Source organism: Syngnathus leptorhynchus, chromosome 1, assembly GCF_054491065.1.
Source record: "Syngnathus leptorhynchus isolate UIUO chromosome 1, UIUO_Slep, whole genome shotgun sequence".
In the NCBI taxonomy this organism is placed as follows: domain Eukaryota; kingdom Metazoa; phylum Chordata; class Actinopteri; order Syngnathiformes; family Syngnathidae; genus Syngnathus; species Syngnathus leptorhynchus.
This window is the reverse complement of record NC_141195.1, coordinates 9,219,058-9,239,481: the sequence shown is the minus strand read 5'-3', so window position 1 is coordinate 9,239,481 and position 20,424 is coordinate 9,219,058. Positions and strand designations below refer to the sequence as shown.

The following is a 20,424-nucleotide window of genomic DNA, read 5'->3' as shown; positions in this document are numbered from 1 at the left end:
ATTTATTTTTCACATTTTATCAAATAGTTAAGGATTTCATCAATTAGCATAGCAGCTACCACAGCCAGCTCGGGCTCATTAGCAGTGATTTTCAAACCTGGTAATTGTTACTGTGAATAGAGAAATGCAAACCATGACTTAAAAAAACAAGTTACTTCATTAAATTGACAAAGGCTGTATTCATGTTTGAAATTTGATATTCAGGAGCTTGAGTATCTGCAACAGGGCTGTGTCAAACAGCAAATAATATGACTAAATATGAAAAAAAAATACTGCTGATTATTGAGCAGGACAATTCAAGTCATAAGACGTTTTTGTTAACACAACAAATCACGTTTGTTTAAAAAATGGCTGATCCTTAATTGACTAAAACTATGCTAGTGTTTTATTTTTTGTAAGTGTCGCAACCAACACACCATTGGGTATGATTCTCTCTCTCTTTTTTTTTTTTTTTAAATTAAGTGGGGAGGTTTCAGCTATCAATACAATGAGCAGTAAATGTCATGTACTGTGTGCAGATGGTGTGTTGACGTTTTGATGGGATGGGCAGTGGGGGCACCTCTGTTGTTGCAACTCCTTGACCTTTGACTTTATTAGTTTATATCACAAGTGGACCAGCCACTACATCTTCAATAATGTGTTAGCATTAGTCTCACTGCTAAAATTCTTGTTCAGTTGTTAGCAACAAAAAAGCCATCAGAAGTTTATTTCACAATTTTTCACAATGAGGGTCCGAGTTCTGGAATGAAGTCCGAATCCATGACAGAGATGGACTAGTAACGGTAATGGTGGTATTGCTGCTTTGTGTATTCCAGCATGGTCCAACGGAATCAATAGGCAGTCTCCTTAATAATGTTGGTGGAGAGGGTGTGGTTGCTGGAGATGCTGAGAGAGTGGCGGGTCATAGGGCCAGAGCGCCTCCTGGGGGAGTGACGACAGGGCATGCACATGTGGCGCAGCGTGGAGAAGAAAATCTGGCGGAAGGGGGCCGAAACCAAATTGTAGAGGACGGGGTTGATGGCAGAGCTGACGTAGAAGAGGACGTTGGTCAGCATGTAGAAGTAGTGGTAGAAGTCATACAGGTTACTGAGGGAAATTGGAAAAGACAGTTGAAAGTCATTGCCACTTTCTGGAAAACCTCCATATAGCAGGTTTTATTTTACTTGGAAATGAATCACAACACAATCTGTCATCCCATTACATATTGTTCAACACTCAACCAAACAAACTCTGTCCAATGTTTCCTAGCCTACAGGTTTAGTATGTCCAAATGTTGTGGTCTCAAAGATGAACAATTAATACATTGTCAAAGATTTTAGTGATCATTGTATTCATGATTTTTTGTTCACGGAAGGGTGCCAACATGTGTACTTCCTTTAGTTCTCTAGATGGCCAATGAACACATCATTTTGACTTCATGAGCTTGCGATACTTCTTTGCCGGTCTGCTGATTCTATTCGTCACCGTCTAATTTATTCCGAACAATACGTGATAGAATAAGTTCAGATGACCTACACCAGTTCTTTTAAAAATAACAGTTATAAAATGTTAAGATAGCACATTTTTAATGAAGTATGACTGTATACATCCAGTACAGCAGACAAATATAGTTAGATATCCTGTCAGCTAACTAAAATCAGATACATTTTATTTGTACAACACTTTTCATAATTTGAAAAAAATCAACATAAAATGTTTTTTATAAATGAAAATAATAATACAAAAATCTTATATCTTGGGCGCTGGCAATAAGGGCTGAATCGAAGATGAAGAAGTTAGGATCTCTAGAAGCCGATACAGTATAGAAGATATAAGGTATTTATAAAAGTCAGGGGTTTCCGCACACGAATAATGACTCCTTCATAAATAGCTGCAAATCTTATCAATTTTATCTCTCATCTTTGAATTGGGACTGCATGGAGGAACCGTGTGACACTGTGGTGCACAGGCAATAAACACAATATAGTAGATAGGTCAGCACACATTGATATGCTATGAACATGACACACCATCTCAATAACTCGAGTCGGCTTGATTGATCGCTTCTTCTCGTAGAGATGGAGGTCTGAGACATGGGTCTTGTACATGGGCGAACACAGTCAATGATGTGTGTGTCCGTTAGCATACAGGTGCACCATTAAAGGAGAATGAGGATAAGACTAAAAAGAACAACTGGGATTGTTTAGAGCATGACCTTTTCATTGTAAAGTTAAACTCTGTGGATTGTGCTCATTAAGCAGAGGGTGGCACGTGCACCATTAGCATTGGAGGAACTTTGAACAGAATTTGAGCTGGCAATTATGACTACACTTGAAATGGGATTAATGGAATGCTGATTCTTAATCATGTTGTCATTGATGATGAAAAATTGCTGTTAGCGTCAGCAGTACAGCTGGCTGTGTTTTGATGAATGGTGCCATGAGAGAAAAAAGCCTTTTGACACTTTGGCAGCAGTAGACTTGACGGTGCACTTAATTTGTGCATTTGAACGAGACAAAGCTCAGTGCAGGGTTTCAATGATTTTCAAGTTTATCTTTACATTCTGTCACTGTCCAAAAAACATGAACGCAATCTGGATTAAGAATCATGAAATAATAAAATCACAATTTACTCATTCACAGTCAAGAAACTAATACAAAACCAAAACTATCTGCAAAAATTGCTTAACACTCTTCTGACGGATGAGGTCTGATAGGTGTGATCCCTCATTAGGAGAAAGCGACTTTCAAGAGAGCAACATTAATGATCCAATTGTCATTAGCAAGTCATTACTTGCTCATAAAAATTGGATCTGGTTCATATGGAGCAGTGGTTGTGCTTTTCAGTGAGTCAAGGGCTATCAGCAAAAGTTAAAAAGCTCTGGGCGCAAAATCGAACCCTGAGGCCCATAACACTTTTTATATACTATATATGCAATACGTATGCACACGGACGTCAGTCTACCAAAACAAGGCCCAGACTGTAGGCTGTGGGCTGCCAGTTATCCATCAATGTATTAAAAAACAAAAGAGAGATCATTTTTCTTACAGGTAGGTAATTGTTATTTTTGCCAATATGCTATGCTAGACCAACAACAAACAAAAAAAGAAGTTGACACATAAACTCGCTGTACCTAAATTGAGCCCAAAGATATAAAACACCTGCAAATTTAAAGGTAGCAGGAGGGATTTCTCAATGCTAATCATTTAACAAGAGCCAGGATCAGAATGTTAAATGGAGGTAATCCAATAAACACGATGAATCCTTTCATTGGCAGGGCCTCTCAACTAATGACCTTCCAAGAGGCGCCTACAGCCAACACGTCTTGACGTATGTGTACATAAACGGTCATGTTCAGGCATGCAACGCTTGCTAACACACAGAAAAAAAAGACATCACTCACTCGGACCAGTCAGAAACGTAGCAGAACATGAGGCGACGGGCGTGATAAGGTAACCAGCAGACCACAAACGCGATGACCACCGCTCCTAAACAGAAATAATGCATGAGAAACATCAGACAATACGGAAGGCAGAAAATCTGACCAAAAACATAGAGAACACTTCAACAAAATCTTCATTTTCTTGTCTTAGTTTATTTCTTTTTATTTTCTTATTTGAAGACAATATCCATCAGTTTTAGAACGGATCGACATTTTGTCTCTTGAGATGAACGCTTGTCCTCTAAAGTCATGTTTTCAAACATTTTTGTTTTTTTTCAGTGTTTGATCATTTTCATGTTAGTATACATAAAAGCAACTTGTGAACAGATGAAACCAAATGCTTCCAAGGTACCAAATCAGCGTGATCAAATTACTTGACTGACATTTTTGTTTTTGTCGATAACTGAATACTGATACTTAAGTTGATATTTTGTGTTTGAAGATATGAAATATTCTGAACTTCATTAGTCTGTGTCGTCCGTGTTGAGTATTTTTGTCAATGTCTGTATCTCACTGACATTTACCACAATCGTATACCGTCACCACTGAATGTAGCTGGAGTAGAAAATCAATGTGGCCCTATCTAAAAATAAATAAATAAAAATGAAATGAAATAGGCAGCAAGGGTGAAATGAGCTTAAGTAAGAAGGAGCTGCATGACATTAAGTACAAATCAATTATTTGAATCACTGAATGGAACACAAGGTTGTTCAATATAGAGGGAAGAAAATCTCTTTCTCTGTGATTGTCTGTCTATCTAACTCAGATGGGTGTGGTGACCCCTCAAATGTAATTCATGGTGCAAAAGGGTACCTCTGAATTTTAAACGTCTCTGGATTGTCTCTCCAGCCTCTTCAAGGCTTCATCATTAAGTCAGGGGGAGGTTGCTCTCATTTATCTGCAGCCTTTTGCTTCACGCTCAGCTTCTCCCAATTCACACCGACAGTCAGTCATCAAATTCACCCACACTTCCTTTTCTCACACTTATTTCAAACATAGAAGGTTGCACAACTCGAGGTGTAAAAGGAATATAGGAAATAGGAGGTTCATTAGTAATGTAAAAAGTGTAAGATTCAAGTAAGGATCACCAAGTCTTGAGACTTTTCAAAGTTAAGATAAACTGTCTTAATAACTTTGACAGTTGTAAATGTTTTTCATTCCAGTACGACTCTAATGAAAACTGAACAAAAGATAAATTAGGATGTCTCAGAATGACTCAGAAGACCTGAATTTAAAACCAGACAGCATTTTTATTTCTACAGAAATTAACATGCATTATAGATTTAAAATGTCTGGGGTGTTTCTGGAAAAGGTCGTGAAGGTTTTGTTTAAAAAAAAAGAAAAAAACAATACAAATAAAAAACTAGATATGGCAGTATGGTTTATCAAAGCTGACGTTGCGCAGGGCAGAGTTGAATGAAGCAAAGACTTACGAAGCACGAGAACTCCATGGCGAAGCGACTGAGCACGATTGGGTTCCACCGAGACATTGAGCATGGTGGGATTGCCGGCGATGATGCAGATGCGGTTGTCTTGCTCGGCTTCGTGGAACATTCGCAACAGTTGATTGGCGATGACTCCGTTGAGTGCCGAAATGGCCACCATGGGTACCACAAAGGACAAGAAGGCATTCACCTGTTCAGAAGTAGAACAATCACCATGTTAGTTTACCATCTATTTTATTGATGAGGGCTCAGAGTTAACTTGGATGTCACATTTTGTTTATCGTTGACTGTTAGATTTGCTTTTTTCATCTTCAAATGACTTTTGTTGTTATTTTTTTCTAGAGGCAAGGAAAAGAAAATCAAAAAAAATTCCAACTAAACAGAAAAAAATGTGGGTGCGGGAACTTTGTTGACCCATGCAGTGAATTCAAGTCTTTGTTCAAAAATATGCTGTTGTGGCAGTGATTGGTCGCGATACAAGTACAACAATACACGCACACAGTGTTCTAAATGAAGACCACTCTGGAAGTGTCACTTTAATGTTATTACCATTGATGTATGGGATGCCATTAGATTGGACAGATGTAATCATTGTGACAAAAATCAATGAAATACCTCCCACACACTCCCACTGCAGAAATGGAAAAGGGTGGACAGGATATAAAGACAATAGTAGAGGAAATGGAGGAAGTTGGACGAGTAGGCTGGCAGACAGCATGCCAAAGATAAATCACTTTTACAAATTGCGTGATTGGGGTGATTATCAGAAAGATTAAAAAATATTTGGTTAAGCTTGCACCTACAGTTCCAATCTGGAGAATGCATGTGAGCAGCGAGGGCGGGATGTTGATGTAGGCAGAGACCACAGGGAATCATGGAAGAAAAATGTTAATGGCTTTAATGAACAGGAAGGCTGCCATGGAAAGGTTCTCTCAATCCAAGATGCGGAAGATTGATTGAAGCTGAAAGGGGGGAAGCTGCGGGCAAAGCAGCAAGACAAACGCTGGCGTCACAACGAGATGAAACCTCAGGTTGGAAAGGAATATTTACAGTCAGTGGCACCGGTAGGGGTTTAGAATAACGAATGACCTGCTGTGACTTGAGTTATAGTGCTTGAGTGGCTCAGACAAATGGCGCTGGCGTTTAGGCAAAAAAAATAATCAAGGCAGAATCAAGGTTGAGCTGCACGTTCACAACCTTACAATTTCACAGGTTTCGAACATGTTGATTAAAGCCACAGGCCCAATTTGTCTAATTTACCTTCTTGTCTCAGAAGATTTACGGCTGACCCCTAGTGGCTTTTCTATCATCCTCCATCTCAGATAAGAGCATGTGATGTTAAATGAGATTTTTCTAATTACTATAGATACTTGGAAGATTCAATTAGAGATTAGTTCTCCGGGATATTTTTGATGTCGCTGCTGTAGGACAAAGTTGTATTCTACAAGGCGACAGGTGTTGATAATGAATAGAAAACTGGTTTCAAAGAGAACGATGCTTTTGGAAAAGACATTGTTGTCATTTAACTGTATGAACAAAAACTGAAAAAAAAAAATCTGTGTTACGTACATTCAAAGCCGAGCTGCAATGTCGGATCGCCTTGCTGTTGTGTCATTCGTGCTTGCAAAAAAAAAAAATTACTCATTACAAATGAACCAAAAGTCCTGGTTTGTAAGTGGTCTGATTCTGTTGCCACAATATGGTTTAGAAATGTCAGTGCTGGTGCGATATATGTTGTTCACATGGGTGTGAAGGGAGGTTGGACATATTGTCATCTGGCATAGCTTGCCATCATATTTATCATTATTGTTACGTTTTGGCTCGGGGTGAATATACTCAGTTTTTATCTCTTTCTTCTCAACATTAATGAGGCTTTTCCTTTGTTTGGAGAAAGCACAGCAAAAAGACACAAAAAGCCAAATAAAATCCAACAGTTTCTGCTCATTCACTTTCGACAGGTTGGAATTGGATGCATCATTCAATCTTTTATGATTGAGGTGGCAGTGAGCAAAAGGGAAAATGCACCATATAGCATTCCAGGTCTGAGCCAGGATTCAATTTGTGTGCACGCTCACTCATTCTCCCCACATCCACCCAAACAACAAACAACTCACATTCATTCACACCTCTGCACAGTTTAAAGTATTTATTGAGCATAACAAACAAATGAGGGCGATCACCCAGGTGAAGAAAGAGAAAACATTCAGATTGTATACAGGAAGGCTAGATTTGAGAGTTGCCACCCAACTGAACTGCGAAGCAGATGTGCTAACCACTAATTTGAACTCTGAATCTTTAGTAGACTTCAAGTGCAGAAGCCTGAAAGCATTGTCTCAACTCAACTAAACAAGGACGGTCACAACCGTAAGTGCGTTTCTACTTGTTAGTAAAATCACAAGATGGAGTCAATGTTGTAACAGAGAGACAATAAACATACGTGGACCGGCGGACTCTTTCTATAGAAATCGTTCGGATCTAATTTGAAACAATGTTGAAAAGGAATGGCCCAAGAACAAACAAAGACACCCTTAAAACATCTCAGTTAAAAATTGGACGGAACTGGGAAGTTGGGTCAATTTGACAGGGTTGGCCCAATTTTCAACTCAAATCGGTTTGTTTTTAACCAAGCTTTAGCATGACTACTGCTTACACCGGAGTGTTTTGTCTTTTTTGACATCCTCCCATCTTGATACCTTCTGCATAGCTTGATATAGATTTGAACCTAATGGGTCCGAATGACCTATTAATACGGAAGCCTTGAATTTGCACGGTACATATATCCAGTATATATTTAAAAATGACAAAAACACTTAAGCACAGACATAAACCACCAGAGGCAAACACTCCTGCTGAACCGCCACATGCTGTGTTGATCACAGCGATTCGCACCTTGTTTGGATGTTGCTCTCACTCTACTCTTCTTTCACAGGCTGACAACTATCACGAGGGGGTCCAGGGTGCCGCACGCAAGCTCGGTGTGAATTAACTCACTTCCATGTCTTTAAGGTGTCCGTATGGACAGAATCGTGTGAGGAGCAACACTTGGTTTTGAACAGTAGGGAAATGGGGTGCTGACACAGACAGTTTCAGATTTTTTTTTTTCAATTCTGTTAAAGGTGCTGTTAAGCATTTTGAGCAAAATATGAGTGAATTTGTGATCAAATTTAGTAATACTGACCTTTACAACAGCTGTTACATTTTACATGCGTGACGACAAAGAGACAAAGTGCTTCAGTGTGTCAACAAATGTTAAGTGTCTTCACAGTTTGACATGTTTACATTTTTCTGAATTATACGGATGCTCGGTAATGCGCACAATCTCCATTCTCATCCTGGTGATCCAATGGTGTAACTTCAAGTTGAGACTGACCTGTTACTCTTCAATAAAAAAAGTACGTCTTCGTTTTGATATCTTGAGATTGTTATTGAATATTAAAAATGTAAAAAAAAAACAAATTGACAAATCATTAAAGACTATGGCAGATTTACCATGTTTACAAAATTTGACATTTTCTCAACACCAGATTTCTAATATTTGATTGACATCATGTGTGTAAACTGTGTATGATATTCTCCAAAATAGTATTTTCACTTACAAACAGAACAAGTGACAGACAATAGAAATTGCAGGGATGTGAAACATCTCAAACATATACCATATTTATCAAAATCAACACAAACCCAAAATATTACTCAGAGCAGGTGATAAAAGACAACAAATGCTTCGACTTGGGCAGCCTAAACTGACCTTCTCTGTTTCGACTGCAGTTCTAGTCTGAAAAGAGGATTAAAAGTCACGTCATGGCTGAAAACATGCGGCTCTCGGGATACCCTTATTTCATTTAAATGGTTTCACCTTAATGGATGACACCAATGAAGGAAGAGAAAGAAAAATCTGCACTTCCAATAAAGCCTTTTACAGTAGTGATTTGAAAGGCAGCGTATAAAATAATGACATAAGATAAGGCAGAATATTAAAGCATCGAAAGTCACCACACAACTGAGGAAAAATATTTCCTGTTCACCCTGCTGTCACTAACATTAAATTTAACACGTATTTATCGTCCTCCTCGGCATGAGGCATAAAAGTGAAGCGTGGCTGAAATAAAAACAATTGAGATACGCTACTTGCCAAACGCAGACGACGCTCTGCATCGCTGCTTCGTGAGGTACATGTTCACTCACTGACAACTGGGATAATATTTGGAATGTATCCATTAGTCTCAGTGTTATGTTAAAGGTTTTCTATGACAAAGCACATTAGGAGACTAACTTGCCGATGGCTCCCAGAGGCACCTTGAAATGTTTTAACGTTCTGGACCACACATAAGTATGCCGTTTTGGTCAATCTTATGGTTTGGTCTTTTGTCATAACTTATTCTAGAATTATCCTACGTGTATTGCCTTCCCATCTTTCATCAACGGGTTTCCCAGCAATTGTACTGCACCATTATAATTAAAGTAATTATTATGTCCACCCTGGACTGGTTGGCAGTTAATTGAAGGGATCATTCAGATAAACAGCTGTTCATATTCATATTCACACGTGTGGGCAATTTTAAGACTTTCCGGAACCAAACTGCATATTTTTGTGAGGAAGTCAGAGTACCCAACAAAGACTCGCGAAAGCACAAGTAGAACTTGGAAACGACACATAGGAAGCACAGCAGGACATCCTGACTTTGAGGATAAGAATTGAATCATCTATCATTCAAAATACGGCTTATTGTCTTGAGTTGTTTGTTGATCAAGGAAATAATGTCAAATGCACATCCTTGTCAAAAGCAGTATTTTTTGTTCCGTTCATGTTTTTCTGGGAGCTTTTGAGGTCAAATCTTGTGAGATCCATTTGCTCACTAAAGGAGCTTGCTTTGAATGAGGCAATTCAGGAATCTGAACGAACTCTGCGATGAGACAGGGACAAATGGAAAGCGTCAAGTGCATCATGGGCCAGTGAAGGGCATTTGTAGAAGCAAAAAGCAGGTTAGCATGGTGAAGGCGATGGATGTGCAAGGAATCCAATTGGTGTTTTCCGTTAGGGATTTCACCTTCCTTCAAGAAGTTAATGTTTGTAAATGTCCTAAACACTTCATCATTCCAAAGACACCTTGAACTCCCTTTTTAATGAAGAAATTCAAAAAAAGATTTATCGCTTAATGGTCTAATTTCCTGTCTGGGGGTCTTTGCATGCTACTATTTATTTTTTCCTGTGGCAGCTTGCTCTCATAAATCCTGTGACCCGGTTCTTTTTATCTAAATAAACATCGATCTCACTTTTAGTGGGGAGTAATGCAAATATTTGCACAACTTGACATTGCTTGTACAAAGGCTCCACGCAGACAATTATGGAACGTCACATCTAAAAGCAATCGCGCATTTGGCCCTTGTTGGTCTGCCAGAGGATGCAACAGATGATGACAAATGAGAGATTTCTAATGGAGAATGAAAACAGGATCGCCAACCTCATTAATGTCATGTTTTCAAATAAAATATGTTGGCATACTATATGAAAAGTCTCTTGCTCTTTGGAGCTTGTGCCCTTTTGAGATACTTCCATTTGATTTATTGCTTGGAAATCACTTTTGTCATTTTAATCAGGTACCAGCATCTAGCGTGAGTGCGCTTATCTGTGATAACAACCTATTTGAGATGATGACATTGGGTTCGAGTAGGACAAATGGTTATGGCATTTCGCCGCACCTTTCTTCTAAATGACTTCATTTGTAAGTAGCACTAATTGAACCCCAGTTATCTCCCTTCATATGGTGATCTCAGTACTGTTTCGATGCGACTTTGTTAATTCTAGCACTTCCTGATTTTAGGACTAGATCCTTGTGACTGTTCCATGACATTCAACTAAGGATAATAATAGTAAAAATTCATTTGATTAATTGGTGCTTTTCAGGCGCTAGGATATTGCATCATTTTTTTTCTCCCTCGGCAGATGATGGGAGATCAAAGATCTGTGAATCATACTCGACCCAACCACCCTCACAACTTCCTGCCCGTACCCTGACCATTCTTTTTAAAATGTATGATAAATGTGATAATAATCAAACTATTATTAATGGTTTCAATTAGTGAATGACTGAGCGTCGATGCATGCTTTTGTCATATTTATGAATGAAATATGATGATATTCACCAGATGAGCTCAGAATATCTCTGCCTCTGCCGTTTGGTTACCATGGCAATGACATTGGTGTTTCCTCATTAGCCATTGTAGCATCCATATGGTTTTGAAACGGTTCCTTCTGGCAACAATAAAATTAATTTGAGGGAATTCAAGTGTTTTGCTTGTGATCTGACAAGATCTAGCTGGGTTCCTGTTAAGGATAACCACCCACGAGGCAACCGGACATCATGCAGTCAGGAATGATGTTGAACAACTACTTTATACTCTACCAACAAAAAAAAGAGCTCAAGTGTAGAGGCGATGAGTTTAATTGACTGTGATGTTTATACACTCAACAGGCATTCATCAAGTATCTCTGATTGTGTTCAGAATTTGAATTCTGGCAGTTGTCCTTGTTGGTGGGACGAGAGGATCAAATTTACAAAGTGGTTATGAATGAAACATCTGCAGTGGCTTCTAAATGTGTGGTCTTTTATTTTGCAAGACCTGTGTAATGTGTAGACAGCATGCAGCAGGTGAAAGCAGTGATTATCTCAAGTCGTTATTTCTCCTATGAGCCGGGTCACGCATTTGACACCTCTTGCCGTGTTACCATGGGTCTACAACGTGAGCTGAGAGTAAACCATCACTGAGTGGAACTTGGCAAATTAGGTTGTTGACCTAATTCAGAGAGAATGTAATTCTGCATTGAGATGGTTTCATGGGTGCTAACAGGCGAGTATCGCCTGATGTCAGAGACAGATTACAAGTTATTGAAACTTTTAGGGAATGTGATATGTAAAAGCTCTTAAGAGCAGTATAGTTTTAGCAACCGATGGTTTGCTTGAAACTGCATGTTCCTAATCCTGACGTACACACATCCTTTTGACATGAAGCTAAATATGAAACAGCTCTCAGGTTTTGATAACATAAGTAAGAAACAATGCAACAAATATACCCATATTGTTCCATGAATATTTGACTTGTTTACCAGCCTCTCCCTTGTTTTTTTTTGTTTTTCTTTCTTTCTCCATCAAAGAAACTCGTGCACAATTTGGTGACGTCAGGTTTTACCGTTCTGTCTCCCTCTGTTGGTCATTGTATTTTATGCCTCTTGAAAGGGAAACTGTTAAGTGAATCCGGTCTACTCATGCATGGCAGTAAATTCCATTCCATACCTCTGTTGTCAAGCAAAGCTGATCATTATTATCTGTCTGAAGGGAAAAGATTGAAAACACGACACTTTCCCCATCAAATTGTGCAAGTTGAAATCAAGATGCCTTCAGTGAGTGTATATCAACATAATATTGTACAACTGTGACCTATTAATGACAATTAAGGCATTTACAGCTAGAGGCATAAATCATACGAATAAATTAGATTGTTTACTTGGGATGAGTCGCTGACAGGCATCTTCCAGATGTTCATACTAAAAGTGCCCAAATGTGCAATGGTAATCCTGATAGGGAAGATAAAGAATGCTGACTGCACATGTTTTTTATGCTAAAACAGCACATGGTACATTATACTGCTTGCCAACAGAAATGACAAAATAAGGACATAAGGTGCAGAGAACAGAGAATGTGCGAACGTGAGGAAATTAAGAAGAAATAAGGGGGGAATACATGACTGCATACTGAAAAATAATATTGAGGCACTGTATTGGATTTTGTCCACACTTGACATGTACAACTATGAATAATAACAAAATGGACATTTTAGGATGCAAGCCAAACAAAATCTGAATTTGCTTTGCAATTGAAATTCATCTTTTTTTTGTACATATGAAAGACACAGCAGGATTCCGCTCTGTGCAATAACAACAAAAGTGCTTGAAGGTGGACAGGCCTTTAAGTGCACACAGCGGTCCTCAAAACAAACTCCAGGCTATATGGTAATATCATCTATCCCTATTCTATCGCTGTTCAGGGTCATTTGGTAGATTATCCCAGCAGATTTCAAGTGAAAGGTGGATTACATTCCAGACTGGTCGCGAGTCAATCACAAGACTAGACAAAGAATGGCACGGACAATCACTGAGTGGGAAACAACCCCACTCCACCTGCAGCAAGGTGACTAAACTGGCACACCATCAGTGATGAAATGACTTAGCTTAGTTCGGTTCAATTTTCTCAACATCCTGTAGACTTTCCCCTAAAAAACAAAAACAAAAAAAAACACTCTTGCAGAGTCATTTTATTTAGCCCTCTTGCAACCTTCCTACTCCAGTTATGTTTACGCTTTCCAACTTCTGGGAAGTCATCTCAAATGGAATCAAATGTTTTTAGTGAAAGAAAAAAGGCACCCAATCGAGACAAGTTTTGGTTGTTTAATTAAATTCCTCCCACCTAATTTGATTTACTTAAAAAAAAAACATTTGAAAAATTCTTTAAAAAAAATAAAATTAAAAAAATAAAATTAAAAATACTCAAATTGAAATTGCACTGTAATTATTACTTATTCTGTTCAAAATAAAGTAAAAAATAAATAAATAAGGACAACAGCTGTATAGAGTACAAAGTGTATTTCTTTAATGTATATTGCATTATTCAGTGTAAGAAAACCGCTATACAAATTTAATGAATTATTCGTATTAATTTGTCTTATACGGAGTCAATGGAATCCCGACAGTACATCAAACACCTTATGGATTTTCATAACACTAACATGAAAAGCTGAAGACATACAAAGGGAGCTCCAATACCCAAGAAATCGTAGCATATGGAAAGAATGACACATTTTTGGAAATGTACACAATAAAAGACTGCCCGCTGCCTTCTCGTTCCCAAATAGTTCCATTTTCCCACACACAAATCCTCTCTGACCTCTCGAGCTTGACAAAACATGCTTGGAGTGTTTGGGAAGCTTACACCGGCTTACACAGCATCCTCTCTCACTCAAAAAAAATAAATAAAATAAAAAGTTATTCCAATGATTTGATCACTTCCTGCTTCCCATCATAGTTGCCTGAATATCCTCAGACTTGAATGAAGCCCAAGAGATTTTATTATATTGAGTTGTGGACATAACATCGATGATCATTTCAATTTTATGAAACATGCTTGTGTGGTCAAAAATGCCTCCCCTCGGATACTGCCTATTTGCTGAGGCCAATGGCTCTCATAAAAAGCATCAGAGGATAAAAAATTGTTAGCTGGTCTACTGCGTCAGTGGAGTGGTGAGCAGTTGTGAGTTCACACTGAGGTTGCTTCAGTGGAAAAAAGCTTGTAGCTTTTTCGGATGCGGCTGTGAAATTAATATGCGTCACAAAACGTGTCATCACCCTTATGGTGTGGTTTATTTTGGCAAAATATGCTTGGTATACATTTGCCTTTTCCTGACAGTCCCTATCGTTATTCAAACACTGAAGTGGGCATGACCACTGTGCACATTTTTCATTTGATTTTCCGATAGGAGGAAATCTGGTGTTGAATTTGTTCCATGACCAAACTGATAATTTACCTATATGTAAAATGAACATTCCAGTTGAAATAAACTGAAATGCAGCTTCCAAAAAATACCACTGTACTGTGAACTAAACAAGTACATAAAATGAGAATGAAAAGAATTACAGCAACTCATCTAATGGATTCAGCACAATGAGGAGTGCCATTCTTGGCAAGAATGGAAACACACAGACTCTGATAGTATTAAACTCTCAGAATTCCCATCAAGCACCAAAAGCCTCAAATACATTTTAAGAACCTGCTAATAAAAAAAATCTAAAATTAACAATTATCATCCAGTTGGTTTTCCCCAATCTGGCTTGAATTCCAAGATTTTGTACGACGAAGCATATTATTCCCAAGCTTGTTTGTTGAATTCCAAATTATGCAACCTCAGTGGCATTTGACTTTTGAGTTTTAATTGTACTTGTCTGGAGGATTTCGGATACAACCACTCAGTTAGTTGCTACTGTACTTTTCCAGTTAGAGGTTCAGTGTCCTACCTACCAGTAGTACGCTTAGGAAAACAACAGCAATAGCAGATAAAACAGAACAAAAAAAAAACAAAAACAAAACACTGGAGTAGGACACCTGCAGTAGACAATCTTGATGAAGCTCAACCCTACAAACCATTTGGCGGCAATCCTGCAAGTTAATGTTCCGTCTCCAGCCCTTTGGCCTCATTGCAAGGCTCCAGCTGGGTGACAAATCACCCACAGAACAAGTCACCTCATCATTACTTGCTCAAAATCTTGTTGGTCTGCCAAGTCAACTCTAAGTTTGTGCATTGGATATAATAACTGGTAAATTGGAGCGATACATAACTTCAACATATGTAAAGGACACAGAGTGGCCTTGTAAAATATTGCTTTGCAGTGCTACCAAGAGAGCTTTTGCAGCTGGCGAGTGATGAATGCTGTGAATACATTTACGCTGATTTTTACTCACTTAATTTATGTAGCATTTGAAATATGTTGCATGTTGTGGGTGGTAGGACACCAGTGAATTTTCTCAAACTCTGGGAAGACGTGACGGCATTACGGATTTTGCTGAATAAAGGATGAAATGTGATGTTGGCTGACACGAGTTCATTCACATCTGACATTGAGCCATTATCATGCATTTTCCAAAAAGGTCATTTAATTAATGTCACCATGACTAACTGATGAATCGTGGTGGGCAAATTTGAGCCTATCTATAAAAGTGTGCGGTATTTTGATGATCTGAATAAGAATAAATTTAGCCTTGACAGCGGTTTGCAATCTACTGGGTGCCTTCAACATTGTCATGAAAAATACAAATCAGTAGTTTGTCATATTTATTAGAACATAGGCCAACACAGTGTATGAAATATACTTTGTAGAGTTTGATTGATTTTGTCAAGCAGTGCATGCAGAAAATGGATGGCTTGAGATTTCGTGTGACTTCATTCAATCGTCTCTAAAGTCAAACGCTTCAAAAGATTGCACAACTTGAAGTTCAATACATGCTTCCGAAGTTGCATAGAAACAGGGGTTTGAGGTCTAACTTGTTACATAAGATCGGCTGAGTGAGCATTGGGAATATACAACAATATGGATTAAGTGTAAAAACAATAAATAAAGTATGACCATGACATCTACACGCTGTCCCTTTAAGATGAAAAATAAATCCAAGAGCACTCATTGTCAAATGTCGTGAAAACCACAGGTGGCAAAAGTACTCACACCCTGTGCTTAAAATGCTCAATTAACAAAAACTAACAAGAATTACTGAGGGGAAAAATACACCTTATAGTTAAATGTGTCTTCTCAGATTAGACAGAGAGTTGAAAGGGTGTGTGTATGGTTCAGGGCCCAAAAGCAGCGACAAGGCAAATTTCCACTCAAAACCAGACTTTCTCAAAATGACAAAAAAGGCAACTAAACAGTTGGCACAAGGAATCAACAAAGACTGAAATCCACAAAACACAGAACATGACAAAGAATTTTGGAACCCCAGAAGCTCAAGGATTTTTTTTTTCTAGCTGGTAGACAACATCAAGCATTCATAAATGCACCATTCTTGATTCCGATAAAAAACATTTATTTTTTTTAAGGCCCATGGTTCTTGCTTCTTCCAATCTGCTAGTGTCCTTGCTCTTCTTTTGTTGCTTGCCTTATAAGTAAGACCTTAAGGTCTCAAGCGCTCAAGCGCTTCACCCTCAATTTAAAGTCATTTCATTGCATTGTCATCTACTGAGGTTGAAAAAAGCCACAGACCAATTTTGCCAAGGACTTTAAGTAGCCTGCTGAGATTTGTTTTCAAATGTAGTCTCATCTCTGATGAAAACCATGCAAACCAAACACAAAGCATGCTTATTGAATGCTCTTCATTATCCCTTTTATGGCTAAACTAATATTTACAAGCAAATTAAAAAATCTTGGTCTCAAGTGCTCCTCCTGCTTAGTGGTCAAATAACCAAACTGAGATGAAAACATCGAGTGAAAACACGACAGCGAAACATATGTCACCAGATAATGAAAATGCCAGGTTGCATAACCCACCTGGAGCACTGTCTTCATGGTGACAGGTGCCACAGTGGCGGTGCAGATGTTCTCGCCCTGGCGCGCCTCCTGGCCCATGATGAAGAGCATCGGCGTGGCCAACGCGAAGGAGGCGAGCCACATGGCGCTGATCAGCTTCTTGGTGCGGCTACGGGACATGATGCTCTTGGCTTTGAACGGGTGACAGATGGCCATGTAGCGTTCCACGCTCAACGAGGCAATGTTGAAGGCGGTGGCGTACGAGCAACTGTCCCGCAGGTAGTAGTAGCCACGGCACACCGCGTCCCCGAACACCCACGGATGGTGAAACCAGATGAAGTTGTACAGCTCAATGGGCATGGAAAGGATGAGGATGAGCAGGTCGGACACGGCCAGACTGGCCAGGTGGTAGTGGACGGTGCTCTGTAAGTTCTGCAGACTCTTTTTGCTTAAGAGAGTGTACAAAGTGATGGAGTTGCCCAGCGAACCCACGGCGAACAGAAACAAGTAGATGATGGTCACGATCACTTTAGAATATACGTCCGTGTTCACTTCCAAGTCCTCCCTCTCTTCTGGGTCGAGATCGGCGGTGGTGTTGGAGAAGAAAGAATGATTTCCTAAAAGTATCTGCACCAGTGCGCCGGGGCGGTGCGCGTGCGCCTCGCGCCCGGAGTGCGTTAAATTGAATTCCATGTCGGCTCTACGCGCATGCAAACACACTCTGAGCTTGTTCTTGTAACTCGACGTATACTGAGAACGATTTACACGCACACTAGAGAGAGACGCAATCCGGTATGGTTCGGATAGGGAGCAGCGCAGCTTTTATATTTCGCAACCAGGAGGCGTGCACCATGTAATTGGGCACTGCTGTGGTGACGCAAAAGTCATTCATTTTCATCTGCCTTTTTTTCATTCATGGTGCAAAAAAAACCCAACAACAACAACCCCAAAACAAAACAAATCACAACAAAACATTGTCTTAGTTTTTCCCTCCATGTGCCTGCAGGTGACTAAATTGTGCGTGGTGGCGAGCAACTATAGGTGGCAGCCCTATGGCACTCTGCTCAAACCTCCCTTTATGATAAGCTGCCACTCCCAAACGCGCTCTCTCCTCACACACTTATATAACAAATAAAAAATAGTGGATTGGGCCATCATTTTCTTTAAAAAAAAAAATTGAAGTGAATTGTGAACAAAGAAATACTGAAACTGCAAAGAAGAAGGAGAAAGTGACAGATGATTAAAGTCAAATTGTGTATTGGACAAGTAGGAAAAAAGGCAACATAATTTGCAATATTACGATATGTGAGCTATGGGAGTACTGTAGTGGCTATGCATCACCTTGAGCGGAAGAAAATTAGAATGAATGATCTTGTCTGCAAATACGATTTTGATACTAAACATCACAAGTGAATTTTTTTATTGACAATTTCAAACCAGACCCCAACACATATTTTTCTTCCATACACAAACTAACTACAAATTATTATTTGTCAAGTACAAAAAAGTACAAAAAAGCAAGTATCTAAAGCAATCAAGCAAGCATCTTGGCGAGAGGCTAATAAAAGAGACATTACAAGGGGTCATAAAGCACGATGCTATAAGGTAACATAAGAGGTTCTCAACTATTTCTGCCATAAAAATAACAACATACTGCTATCATGATGAACAAAGCCGTACAAATGGCTTGCCATACTGTCCTTCCACCTGCAACATTCACTTGTTTGTCCTCCTTTCTTCTCTAAATTGTGCACCCGATGGCTTGGAGCTTTTCCCCTTGAAAACGATGCATTTACGATAAATGCAACTAAATTGACCATCACCCCCCTCCAAACTGTCTATTCTGTGTGCTGGAACCTGTGTGAACTTTAGCTGACTGTATGCGCGTAGCTTACATAAACATGTTTTTACTTCAATATGGCTGATGGATCATTCGACCAGGGTCTCATCTATTTATTGTTGCCGCTAACAAACCGTATCTTCCCTTAAAGTCCTTTCCAAACTGTCACTTATTAAATGATTAACTTAAGTAAGTAAACTCAACCCGGTGTCCTTTATTCAATTACCAGAAAGGTAAACTAGTGTTCTAATTCTGAAAAAAATTTACTGAGCAAATTCCTGGGTTTCCATTCGCACATACTGTACAAGAAGCCATGCATGTTTTTATAAGATGGAATGTCAGCGTCGAGATTTATTTTTTCTTCAGACTATTAGGAACCTATTTTCTCAAACAGGGAATCTCTATGATGAATCCCAATGATACAATATCATGTCTTTTACTAAAGTTCCGTCTCACAAAAGATTGTCATATGGCGCTGTGCCCTCTGGAGTACTTCACCTTAGAAACATATTTTTGGCAGAATTCCTAATTGCTCATCTTCAGAAACATTTGGCTTTATATGTTCCACTTGAATTGGTTATTTGTGTAAAATATCTATACAGAAAAACAGATGTTGGTGAAAAGATTCCAGTGCACATGCATTAGATTGATTGCTTTTCTGTTGGGCGCGTATTGTGTGTATGTCACAACAACATATGGACCCTCATCAGCTCACCGGCGATGAGGGAGACAATGTGAAATGCCACCAGTGTTGCTTACATTAAAGATACTATAAGAAAGTTACACGTGGAGATTAATCTGAGCTGCCAACCGTGGGTCTGGAGCAAACTCTCCAATATCCCTCGAGGCATCCTTGCAACACATCCTATTGCCTTCAGAACCTTATTGCATGGTCAGATGTTTAGCGCCAAAGACTCCAGTGTCAGTCATCCTGGTAACAAAAACCGTGTGAGTAGGTTAAGAGTGTTTGACTGTTCTTTATCCTTTGAGTATTTTGACTGAAGAATGTCAATGACCTTTTATTATATTTAAGCTTGGGATTGTTTCATACTGAGGCAAGAGAAGAGTAATCATTTTCCTTAAAGGGAGACAACCTTTTTTCAGACTACCAATGCTAATGTTGTCTTTTGACAACAAACTAATCTAAGTTTTAAACCAAACAAGGAGCGTAGTGGTGCTCGCCAAGGAAAAGCTGCAAAAGTTCAAGTGTTGTCTGCTCTTATACTGTACATGGTCAAATGCATTAAAAAATACTTATATATATATATATATATAAAAAATATTTGCGCACTAGAACTATAAAGAGTATCAGAACAACCACAATTTTTTTTTTTCAAGAAAACAAACAAAATACTTTATTTTATAATTTCCACTGTCTGATGCCAGGTTGGCATTGCATTTGACACTGTTCTCAATTTCCTTACCGGGATAAATAAACGTTTTCTCAAATACATACATTTACTTTAACACATTAGAAGTGGTTTTAGTGATTTTATCTATTGGGATTGAAAATGTAGTGTAGTCATTCATACACTTTAAAATTAAACCTGATGAGATAAGCATTGATATGTGGTGTGCTGCAGCATGGAGACGTGGAAAATAGGCAGGACACGTATTTCTCTCATAGAACAAGGATTACCTTCACCTACCTTAC

The 20,424-nt window shown here is 38.9% G+C and overlaps 1 protein-coding gene across 1 annotated transcript; it reads right to left on the bottom strand.

Moving 5' to 3' along the window:
* Positions 1–830: 830 nt before the first annotated feature.
* On the bottom strand, positions 831–17,638 carry ntsr1 (neurotensin receptor 1 (high affinity)). The gene is made up of 4 exons (XM_085922145.1): positions 16,952–17,638; positions 4,855–5,056; positions 3,383–3,467; positions 831–1,086 (listed from the first exon to the last, which is right to left on the bottom strand). The coding sequence occupies exons 1-4, from the start codon at positions 17,621–17,623 to the stop codon at positions 831–833; spliced, it is 1,215 nt and encodes a 404-aa protein (XP_085778271.1). The 5' UTR covers positions 17,624–17,638.
* Positions 17,639–20,424: the final 2,786 nt, after the last annotated feature.